General features: G+C 42.7%; 1 protein-coding gene across 2 annotated transcripts; it reads left to right on the top strand.

The window, feature by feature from the left end:
• Positions 1-1,279: 1,279 nt before the first annotated feature.
• LOC111925889 (glutathione S-transferase) lies at positions 1,280-11,295 on the top strand. Of its 2 annotated transcripts, none has more exons than XM_086876037.1 (7): positions 1,280-1,470; positions 4,609-4,715; positions 6,078-6,129; positions 6,363-6,495; positions 7,073-7,214; positions 10,082-10,213; positions 10,956-11,295. In XM_086876037.1, the coding sequence occupies exons 2-7, from the start codon at positions 4,629-4,631 to the stop codon at positions 11,076-11,078; spliced, it is 669 nt and encodes a 222-aa protein (XP_086732163.1). In that variant the 5' UTR covers positions 1,280-1,470; positions 4,609-4,628; the 3' UTR covers positions 11,079-11,295. The 2 variants fall into 2 exon arrangements, with proteins under 2 accessions (XP_086732163.1, XP_086732164.1); XM_086876038.1 differs by having other exon boundaries at positions 1,329-1,559.
• The last annotated feature ends 293 nt before the right edge of the window (positions 11,296-11,588 follow it).

The following is an 11,588-nucleotide window of genomic DNA, read 5'->3' as shown; positions in this document are numbered from 1 at the left end:
GGGCAAACTCAGGGTGCTGTAGCTCTTGCTAAAGCCAACAGTTTCTTCATATGAAATGCGATGCAGCTGGGAGCAGTTTTTGTCATGAAAAAAGGAAATAAACCCATGTTTTTCAGCAGCAAAGCATGTATGAGAGAGAGTTGTTGCAGGAGCTGTTTCCCTCTTGCCTCACTGAAGCATTCAGACAACACTTGCAGCTGCTGAGTGCTGTCAGAAACTCCAGCCAGAAACTTGGGCTGTAGTTCTGACTCTATGCCAGGATGAGCTGCAGACTTGGCCCCATGGTTTCATGATCCCCCACAAGGATCCCAGTTTTCAACCACAGAGAGCCAGAGCCCCTGGCACAAGGTGTGCTTGGCATCCTTTACACAGGGGCTGCCGGCCCAGCCTCTCCCCGGTCACATCATGGGTTATCTGGGGCCTCCATGCCTGTCTCCTGCTCACTGTGTCCTGGCCATGTCCCTGAGGTGCAGCTGCCTTGGAGCCAGCCCAATGGAAATGTCCAGAAAATCTGGGTTTGTTACCCAGTGAGCAACAAACCAGCAATTACACACTTAAGAGAGACACTGACTATTAATTTCAGTGTTGTGCAAGCTTGGTTGCTTGGTGGTTCCAAAAATTAAGGACAACTTTTTACTATTTATTCATTTTAGCAAGCAAAGGCATTAATGTTCATTGATTACAAGTTGTTTAGTTCTCTTAATAATTAGTATTCTCTCTTCTATAGGTTAATGATTCTCCCTCTTCTCATACTAATTGGTCTGCATGCTCAGTCTTTCTCTTCTTTTGAGTTGGGTTTCTTGAGATGATGGGCTGTGAGTCAGTGGTGTGGGAATCCCTCCTTGCTGCAATTAACCTTTTGCCCAGTCAGAGCTGATCTCAGCACAGTTGCTGAGTGGGCTTTATTAGTTTCGTCCTAATCTTGGCAGTTCTGCCAATTGCCTTTGTGGTTCGTAAATTCTGTGTTTTATGTATCCACTATAAGAGTTACATCCTTCTTTCCAAGCCTTGCTAAATTCCCCCTAGGTTTGAGATCGTTAAAATATGTTCAACCCTAAACAAGGCAATTCTCCTGACAAGTAATTTCTCTTTCCCGTAGCAGGATATCACTTAAACCTCGTTTGGTAGCTGCTCTCTGTTCCACGAATTAAAACTTCTTTCTTGTTGATCAGGCTCTATGATACAAAGATCAAAAGCACATCCTTTCTCAATGAAGTGTTTACTCCCCGCAGGAGTGCAGGGGCACGGCGGAGGTGGCTGTTCCCGGCGGGGCGGGCGGTGGGCACGGCGGGGCGGCGGCGGCGGCCGAGGGAGGAGCGGCCGCACCGCGGGGCGGGAGCGGCGTGTGTCGGCAGGGCCGGGCGCTGTTTCCGTGCTCTTTCGGAGCCGTGTCGGAGCCGTGTCGGAGCCGTGTCGGAGCTGTTTCGGTACCGTAGCGGTGCTGTGGCGGAGGAGCGGCCCGGACAGACGGTACTGCGGCGGCGGGCGGGGGTCACGGCGGGGTGCGGTGTGTGGTTTTTGCCGGGACCAGGGTCCCTGCCCGGAGGGCGAAGGGCGAGGTGCGTGACAGACCGGCTGGCCTTCGAGGAACGTCCTGCCGTGCTGCTCCGGGGAGTTTGTCCGGGGTTATTCCCCAGCCTCCCTCCCGCAGCAGGGACCAAGGCGGGCGGGTGGCTGGGCGCAGGAGGGGTTGTGTCTGGCTCTGGGTAGGATCAGCGGGCAAGCGGAACTGCTCTTTGGAGTGCAAGTTTTGCAATCTCTGGGAATACTTTGCCTTTCCCCTCGTCCGGACACTGCTCCTAGCTGGGGCGGTGTTAGGAAGCTTTTCGGATGTGCCCTTGGCCCGAGCCGCGCTGGAGCAGCTGCAGCCTTAGGGCGGCCGGAGCCGAGGAGGGCGGAGCAGCGCTGCTGTCCCGCCGTCCTGAGGAGCAGCCCCGGGCGGGACCGGCCCCAGCGACAGAGCCTGCAGGGAGCTGCTATGGGGCCCGTATCCGCTCAGGAGGAAAGCGTCATATCTTGGATCAGATTGTGAGCTCGCTGCTGAATTCTTTGGCTTGTTTCTCACTGGAAGGCTGGTGCCTGAATTGTTTTGGACCAAATTTAACACAGCGATCACAGCGGTAGCTGCCTCTCCGACACCTGCGTGGCTGTGGTCCAAGGGAGGTCTGATGCACCAAAACATCGAGAAAGTTTGTGATTAATTTTCAGGTCCATTATTGCTATTCAAGAAAGACAGGTTACCAATTTTCGACTCTTTTATCACTACTCACTATTTTACAAATGGATATTCATTACAGAGCCATAACAGAGTTACCAAAATAGTTTGAAGCCCTATGTAAGCGTTCAGCCTAAACCCCAAACTCAGAGCTTTGGCAGTGCATTTGCAGGAAGATATTCCTGGCTGTTTTGAGTGGAGCACTGAGTTGAGTCTGGCAATCGGGGCTCTGAATTTTATTAGCTCCAGCTCTGCTTTGTGGAAACACCAAGGATGTTTGCTTTTTATGCTTTTGCTAACCTGTCCTTATAGCGTGTTCCTCAGCCTTGATCCCATGTGCTGGAGATTAGTTTGTCCCGTCTGTGAGGGTTTAGTGCAGTTCTCCTCTCTGATGAAGTTGAGACCAACACCTACTTTCTGAGCATCAGGGAATTAAGTATTTTTGAAGCAGAGAAGGTCAGGAACTCTCTTACTTGTTATAGTGTAAGTCATACAGGGGAGGTGAAGTGTAGGTCGTGGCCTTATGTGTGTAAGGCCTGGTAAGGGAACTGTGCCAGGTCACTTCTTTGAGTGCCTTGCTGCTGTTCAGGCATCAGGAATCTAGCTAGGCATCAAGCAGCACTAGGTTAGGTGCCAGCTCCACTCAAGACATAATCTATTGCCAAGCACCTATTTTTGCATCAGGAGAACTTTGCTACAAGAGACTGAGGTGCCTGGAGACACAGACACTGCCATGGCTAGGTGGAAGCTGGGCAGTGTTTTGGAAGACCTGCATTTTGGATGGGGGCACCTCTTTCTCCTGTGAGTCCAGTTCCTAATAAAGTGATGGCTGTGTGCTGTGGAGTCTGTGGAGGATAGCGCCCAACACAAAGGACTTCAGTGGAGAGGGCCAAGGATGAAGTCTCCCCTGTCGCTGTTGTAATGTTTGTGCCTCTTTATTGATGCCTTGGGATTATGACCAAAATTTTTACTTTGTGGCTCAGCTATGTATTGTGAAGACTATGCAAGCATAAATAAGCCTCCCTGTGAGCAGATAAAGCCTTGGCTTAACAATGAAGCATTCTCTTAGTCTGTGCCTTTGTCTTCTTGTGAAATTTGCTTCATTCTTCTGTGACCCATTAGTGATAAGAGTACAGTGTTAGCTTTGTTTCCAGCATCAGGCAAGCTCACATCAGCTGCCAATGTCACACATTGCATGTGACTGCACATGGTAGGGAAATTTGAAAGAACAAAGTGTTTCATCCCAGTGCCATCATCTCATGGGCTGACTTGAGCCCCCTGCTGCCAGGGCATTGCCCAGGCCTTATCTGCCCAACAGAAGTCAGTCCCAAAACATCTGTTTGGTTTTTGATTTTGAAGTTTTCAGTGCAGATAGAATATAAATCCCTGTTACAGTTTCACTGTAGTAGAACTAGCTAAATAGGGAATGCAGTAAGCCTGGTGAAATATGTTGCTTTTAAAAGCATATTTGTAAAGGCACAGGAGCACAGGGCTCTGAATTGTCATCTGAGAGAAACTAAAATAGTGCTGGTGACCCTAGTTTGGTGTTTTTTGGAAGCCATTCTGTTGCAGACAGGTAGAAATCTTATAAAAGAAAGGCCATATAATATCATGGTTTAGGTCTGTTAATTTGGTTGGGTGCAGCTAACAGCTAATCTATTGTTCCCAGGAGAAAAAATCATAAGAATGAAAGTCAGTTAGCACAACAATTTATTCTTCTGAGGAAAATAAGTTTGCACCTGCAAAAACAAGAAATTGATCCCATGAGAATCAGTGAAGAAGATAGGTAAATAATCCAGGAACAGAGACATTTAATAGACATGCAAATGCCATTTACTGACCAATGAACCGAGTGTCACTGTTAGCCAAGTAGATCTAACACAGTGCCTTCTGAGAATCCTATAAAATATGACCTAAGCAATAAAGATTCAGCTTTTCCTTCATAAAGAAACTGAGTCTCATCTACTTTATTGCAATACTATTCATTTGCTACAGTACATTTTTCAAGTATGGTATGATATGTGACAAAACCCAACATCTACTGAAGAGATTGCATCACTGCAAGGTTAAAAATGTTAAAAATGTTAAAAATACCCTACAATTCTGCTTTGGTTGTAAAGCTCCAGTACACTGTGAAAACTATAATAATGTATTATTTAGGAGATGTTTATTGTCATGATGGGGTTGAATGGCTGGACATTCTAGTAGTGTGTAGTTTTTCTTTTATTCCATGAATCCACAGGAAACTTGTTTGCATCAAGCACAAGTGTGTAGGACTTGATTATTCTTCTACTTTCACGTTCATCCAACTGTATTTAGTAATTTGGAGTGGAACATTCAAAATGCTAATTTAAAGCATGCTTCCTATAAGATTATCATCTTGATTTTATCAGGAAACAAGAACTCTGAAGTCATGGCGGGCAAACCCAAGCTGCACTACACCAAGGGAAGGGGGAAGATGGAGTCAATCCGATGGCTGCTAGCAGCAGCTGGTGTTGAGGTTTGTACCTTTTTTTTATAAAGTGATTTCTGATTAAAATAGGTATTCTCTGGAAGGGTTTCCCAATTGCACCTGTGCTTAGGGATATGCACATCATCACATATTGTGATGCAGAATGCTTAGATTGAGTGATACACTCTTGTGTTGTATTTCATCTATTCCTTGAGCAGTAGTTGCACAGTAAAAATATTTTAAAGTTCAAAGAGAATTGATGGGTGTCATTTTTTGAAACATACTTTAAGCTGAAATTGTAAATTGTTACTACAGACAAAACTGTGACTTTTTCTCAATGCTCATAACTTCCCTGTATCTCATGAGTTTTTTCCACTGAAAGACCATGCATACCACATGAAAACTTTTGAACATTTTCTCTAAACAAAGTGCCTTTTGTTCTTTGGGTCAGGATCTGCGTAGGATAAATCAGCAGATCTGCCCCAAAAGCAGTGTTAGTGGATCTGTCTAGGTTCACATCAGGTGAAGGCCATCCTAATTTCTACATTAAGTTTTTGTTCGAGTATGTTTTTTTGAAACTATTTATATTCTGTTGGAAATAAAAGGCTTTTTAAATTGGTGTTCACTTGAGAATGTTACTGACAGAGAATGTAAAGAGCATGAGTGCTGAGGAAACCAAGATCTTGTCATATTCAAATGTCCTCATTCAAAAAAAAAAAATCCATTAGATTAAGGAGTGAGATAAATGCTGTGCAAGAGAGGCATAATTTACAAAAAGTTTCCCAATATTTCATGTAGCATCAGCTGCTTTTTAAGTGAGTGATTTGGTATCTGTTTATGGTTCATGCAGATAAGTCTGGTCTTTATAATGAGGAAGTTCTTTCTGGAGCATAAGGCATTGTAGGGTCCTGTGGGGCTGGGGACACCAAAGTCTTGGGTTATTTGCTGGAGCAGAGATGAAGTAGGAGGTCTGTTAAGGAAACTTTCCTGTCTGACCATCCAGGAGCCTCTCCATCAGTCCTTAAAATAATTTAATTGTGGTGCAACAACAGAGGTTGAGCTTGTGTCTCCAGGGAAGGACCCGGAACAAGGGAAATCCCTTTTATACCCTCACACTCTAAGTGAAGGTTCTGGGGTCATGGGCTCCTGCTGTGTCTCACCTGGCCAGTGGCACAGGTCCCGAGCCCTTTGCTGTGCAAAGGGAGGCAGTTCCCAGCTCTTGCCATGGGTTCCCAGAGCTCCATGAGCTGGAACTGCAGCTACTGGCGCTGAATGGATTCCTCAACAGGGCCAACACAATGAGGAAAGTATGGAGAATGGTGTGGAGAGGTGGATTCTAATGGCCAGACTTCCTTCCACTTCTCCACTGCCTTTGGAGTGACATTGTTGCTTTCTATTTTTGCTTTTCAGTTTGAGGAAGAATTCATAGAAACAAAAGAAGACTTAGAAAAGTTGCGCAATGGTGAGTCTGTAAACTGTGCCCTAAACTTAAAGTCACACAAATATAACAAAAGAACAACAGGAGGTATTTTTTTAGGACCTGCAGTATCATGTGACCTGTAAAGAAGAGCTGCTTCCTTGTGGATGCTTTCATCCCTGAGAATTAGAAATCTCTTGGTCTCTTACCAGGGTTCTTCCTTATTTTCAGTGTAGTACTTCAGCAGCCTGAGTAGCTTGCTCCTTTTTCTTCCCTAGATGGAGTCCTGCTGTTTCAGCAGGTGCCCATGGTGGAGATTGATGGGATGAAGATGGTGCAGACCAGAGCCATCCTGAGCTACATTGCAGCAAAGTACAACCTCTATGGGAAGGACCTGAAGGAAAGAGCCTGGTATGGTAACAGTGTAGCACTTACTAACACCCCTCCATGATTGTTAACATTTACAGGAAGAATGTTGCTGTGAAGTATCTACACCTAAAGGTGAGTACACCTAACAGACTGTCACTTACTGTAGAGGGATTATTTTGTGAGAATGGAAGGGCAGCTCAAGAGATTATGAAAATTATTATGGACTGGCAATTGGTAGCCAGCATCCTCTCATGATTAGACCTCAGAACTATTTTTTTTTTTCCTAAAGTGATTTGCATATTCAGTCTTTTTTTCCCACAGCATAAATGAATAGATTATCAATGGAAAAGAGCATGAATTCAACTTTAAATACATTAATTGCAGCCTTTTATCTTGCTTATTGTATATACTGAGCCTGTTTGACAATTTGTGCTTTGAAAAAAAACTGGAAGTTTTCTTAAAGTGGAAGAACCAAGAAAATAAACCAGTGTCTTACATTACATTCACTAATAAACATTTTGCTCAGTGAGATAAGGTCTCACTTCAGAGTTGTATTTCAGGAAAATAACCAAAATGGAAAGTTTGAATGGTATATGTCAAACGGAAATATTTGTTTCAGGATTGATATGTACGTGGAGGGAACCACAGACCTAATGGGAATGATCATGTATCTCCCTTTTCAACCAGCTGATACAAAAGAAAAGAATCTTGCCTTAATCATTGAACGAGCTACAACCAGGTACTTTCCTGTTTATGAAAAGGTAAGTGATAAATCACCAGTAATTCCCAAAGACAGTGAGTTAAAGGCTCCCCCTCCTACCCCACTCCCACCCTACTCCCCCATCCCCACACAGGTACTTTCCACAAGGCAAGTGACAGCACAACTCTAGAAATGTATCTGGATAAATGGAGCCAGTATCCAGCAATGTGAAAAGAGGGCCACAAAATAATTTTTGGCTGGTTTCAGTACTGGTTCTCTTTGCTGTCCTTCTTTTCCAACCTAGCTTAGTGGTGATGGCTCCCAGTGTTTTGCCTAAATGCACCATTTCCATACTTGTGCCAGCCTTCAGTACTTATTTTCTGGAAGTGCAATGTGTTATAGATTTGTTAAGATTGGAAAAGACCTTTTAAAGATAACATTAAGTCCAGTTGTCAACCCAGCACCACCATCATATTCACCATTAAACTGTGTCTTCCTGTGACATATCCACATGTTTCTCAAACACTTTCAGGGATGGTGAGTCCACCAATTCCCTGGACAGTCTGCTCCAATGCTTTACAACCCTTTACATGAACAAAAATTTCCTAAGATGTAATATAAACCTCCCCTGGTGCAACTTGAGTCCATTTTCTCTTGTCCTGTCTGGTTACCTGGGAGAAGAGGCTGACCCCCACCCTACTACAGCCTCCTGTCAGGGTGTTGTAGAGAGTGATAAGGTCTCCCACTCAGCCTCCTTTATTCTTGTTATTCAAAGTTAAATATATTTTAAAAAGTTAAATATATTTGTGCTTTACAGCTAAAGATCCAATTCTATCTTCCTTAAATTCATTGCTTAAATATATTATCCTTAGAGACTATGATTTTCGTTCTCTTGAATTGCTACTTGGGCGTCCTTAGGTGTGCACAGAGAGGCTCTGCAAGCAGGATACATGTAGCATAGGAAGCATAAAGCAATTATTTACTGTCTAGCATGCTCCAAAGAGCCTGAGCTATGGGGGAGGCATTGGTATGCTGGCCATCCCCTTACAGCACATGAGAGGCTTTCTTGGCTAGGGAGGAGTTGGTCAGGAGGGGATGGATTGTTCTTTTCTTCTCCCTGGAACATTGCCTGGATGTTACTCAACTGCCATTTTCTACTAACTTGCTGTTTGTTCTGTTGTTTTATTTCTCTTGTAAGGCTATTTTAAATTTTGTGTGTGTTAAAATTTTCCTGTTTGAATTGAGCCAGCGGTGATCCTCCTCTCACAAGTTTGCTTCTGTTTGTAACTTTTCCTTTTGTACCACGTGTGGTTGTGCTGTGCAGACTTTCTACTAGTGCTTTTTCAGGGCATAGTGGTCTCTTCAGACATCTGCCAAGGGTACAAAGCTGTGTTGTTTCAGAGCTCAGCTGGGTTTCCAGCTTGAATACTTGGTTACCAGGCAGCTGAAGTCCATTAAAAAAAACATAGAACTTGATGCAATTTCATGTCCCACTTTATTAGAGCCTTAAATTGCACAAACAAAATCCACAGAGGCTGCCCTTTAAAATAATGATGTAAATTACATAATCCAGCACTTCTGTAATCAGAGTTCATATATATCCACTGCCATATCAATGGAGGGCTGTGCTGAGAGGTATTGATTACACACACTAATCTTTCAAAGATTAGAAGTCTGATATGTATTTTAAGATATTAAACAATTAAAAAATGCACCAAAATTCTCTGAGCCTGTGCCTAGGTGGCATAAATTACTGTTGTGATATGTTTTAATATGTATGCCCCATGTAGGAGAGTCTTTAAAGTAATCCTTGTTTGGTTATGGAAAAGACACAGCTGAACTTTTCCATGATTTTAGCCTAGTTAATTTTGTTAAAATGGTTAATAATTTTCTTTCTGTACCAGCTGTTTAAGGTGTCCATTGATTCAGCTTATCAAGGTTTGCAGTCTATGTGTTAGCCATTCAGCAAGCTGACAGGAAACATACCTAGCTGTGAGTGCTCACTTCAAACACTCAGCAGCCAGACGGAGCAGCAAAAGACAATATAAAGCCCTGCAGATTCCAATGCTATGTTTGGGAATTTCCACCCAGTCTGATAAGCTGTCGTGGACCTTGTTTGAGCAGTGTAGGAAATAACTACGTGAAGGTATCAGCTGTGACTCTGCCCATGGTTGCTGCTCTATGGTAGAACTGGCAGATGGGCCTGGAGAAGCAGTTGGCTTCCAGAGCGACAGACTGATGTCTTACTGCACGTTTTACTTAAGAGTAGTCTTGGTGTGATTTAGGCACAGACACCCTTCTCTTGCTCCTGATAGGAGGGTATATCTTTAGGACAAAGGTAGGCTGGAGAGGTGGTAGCTGCTCTGAAGCTGTGCTGCAACCTTCATCTCAACTTGTCTACTACAGTTGTTAGTGGCTTTGGCAGGCTGTGATTCTTGCATCAGCAGTTTGCCATAAAGGAGTCCCCTTCCTTATAGGATAAAGGGGGGAAGGTTATATTCCTTCATTCTGGACATATTTCACGCTGTAATCAGCAGTCTCAAATTTTGCTGAAACATCTGGAAATTCACTTAACTTTTTTCTTAAAAACTTCAGATGTGCTTACATGTAAGCTGGCCTGACTACCTCTTCCAGTTACTTTAGTCCTGTTTCTTTTGTGTGATGAAGTCTTTCTTGTGGTACCGTACATGGTATACAGCTACCTGGTGCAGTAGGTCAGAGTGAGAGATGGGATCATACACACTGAAACATGAATTCTGGTTTAATTTTTTTTCTTTAAAGAATATTTATCACTTTCTAACTTAATAGGTTCTTGCATGGCTTTGCTCTGCTGTGTTTTTTTAGAAATCTCTCTGCAATTAAATACCTAGATAAATTTTTTACATCCCATTTGATTTATTATTTTTTTAATTTGTTCATACTTTATAGGCCTTAAAAGATCATGGACAGGATTATCTTGTTGGCAACAAATTAAGCTGGGCAGATGTCCATCTGCTGGAAGCCATTTTAATGGCAGAAGAATGTAAGCCTGATGTACTGTCTGGATTCCCTTTGCTTCAGGTTAGTAATCATCTGGTGTCAATATGGAAGGGAAGGTAACAAACAAATTTCACTGACTGTTGTTAAAAGTTAATTGATATTTGCATCTTTTGAGCCATAGTACTGACACTTCTCTGGACTGACTACAAAAACCTACACTCAGTGCACTGCCTTGTCCCAGAGCTGCTGGAGACTCACCTTTCTTCAGTTCTGCTTTTCCCAGCTGTTCTCAGCTGGCAGGAATTCACTCACTAGTGCTACCAATTTGGTCCTTTAATGGCTACTTCCATGTCTTCAAGCACAGCAATAACATTGGAAGGAAAGTCTGTGGCCTGGTGTGTCTCCAGTTCCTGTCCTTTGCTTTTTGCCAGCAAAATTAAACTTTTAAGAAATTGTATACAAAGAGCAGTTAAGTTTAGTATGCCTTGACTTCTGTAGTGCTTTGCACTGAGATACTCCTGTCCTTCTTGCTTTTTTTTATTTTTTTCCCCTCAAACATATCTGCAGGATTGAGATACAGGATGTGGGGTTTTTTCTTCCACTTTTTACAAGACGAATCTTAACTTTTTAATATTAAATTCTCCCATTCCTCTCTGGGAAATTAATGCATAGCAACAGCATTACAGATCATAAAAAGCTACTAACTTTTTCTGTTTACTAAGAATGTCTGACAAGTAAAAATCCAAGTCACCTGATCTTTAAACTATAAAGGATGGAATTATAATTTCCTTAATCTCACTGGCTTTGCTGTTGCTTCTTACAGGCTTTTAAAGGAAGAATCAGCAACATTCCAACAATCAAAAAATTCTTACAGCCTGGCAGCCAGAGGAAGCCACCAACAGATGATAAGTTTGTTGCTGTTGTGAGGAAAATATTCAATATCTAATCTGATGAAGATAACCCAACTGTAGTATATTACCAGAGCTTGCTTTGTAAGTGTAAATTGCATAGATGTGCTCTGCAACTTGTATCATATGGCCAGTGTTGAAACAATACACTGTGAATACACTTTTAAATTAGAGTAAAAGGCTAATTTGGACCTGTTTAGTCCAGAAAGAAGAATTTAGTGAAGCAGTTATATGAAATAAAATACGCTGACACTTTGTGTGTGTTCAGTTACAGTGCATGCCTGGAAGGTAAAATGTTCAACTGTAGCTTCTGGAGTACTATAGAAAGCCACATGATCCCCAACCCCCTTTTTATAAACTGCGGGAGAGAGGAGCCACGCTGTGAAAATTGAGAAGTCATTTAAAGTCAGGCCTAGAATCTTTTGGGTTGGTTCTCCAGGTGGTCTCCTACACTGTCTCCCTGCTATTATTTCACAGCTCAAAAATTAAGTAAATAAAACCTTTAAAAATAAAATTAAAATTCATGATCCTTTTAAGTTTACAGGCAG

Source organism: Cyanistes caeruleus, chromosome 2, assembly GCF_971803275.1.
Source record: "Cyanistes caeruleus chromosome 2, bCyaCae1.hap1.1, whole genome shotgun sequence".
In the NCBI taxonomy this organism is placed as follows: Eukaryota; Metazoa; Chordata; class Aves; order Passeriformes; family Paridae; genus Cyanistes; species Cyanistes caeruleus.
The sequence above is the reverse complement of the archived record's forward strand: the minus strand, read 5'-3'. Positions and strand labels throughout refer to the sequence as shown.

Coding starts and splice junctions, on each gene's coding strand:
- LOC111925889 (XM_086876037.1), top strand. CDS start 4,629: ATGGCGGGCAAACCCAAGCTGCACTACACCAAGGGAAGGGGGAAGATG. Junction 4,716..6,077: donor TAGCAGCAGCTGGTGTTGAG/GTTTGTACCTTT, acceptor TTTGCTTTTCAG/TTTGAGGAAGAATTCATAGA. Junction 6,130..6,362: donor CTTAGAAAAGTTGCGCAATG/GTGAGTCTGTAA, acceptor TTTCTTCCCTAG/ATGGAGTCCTGCTGTTTCAG.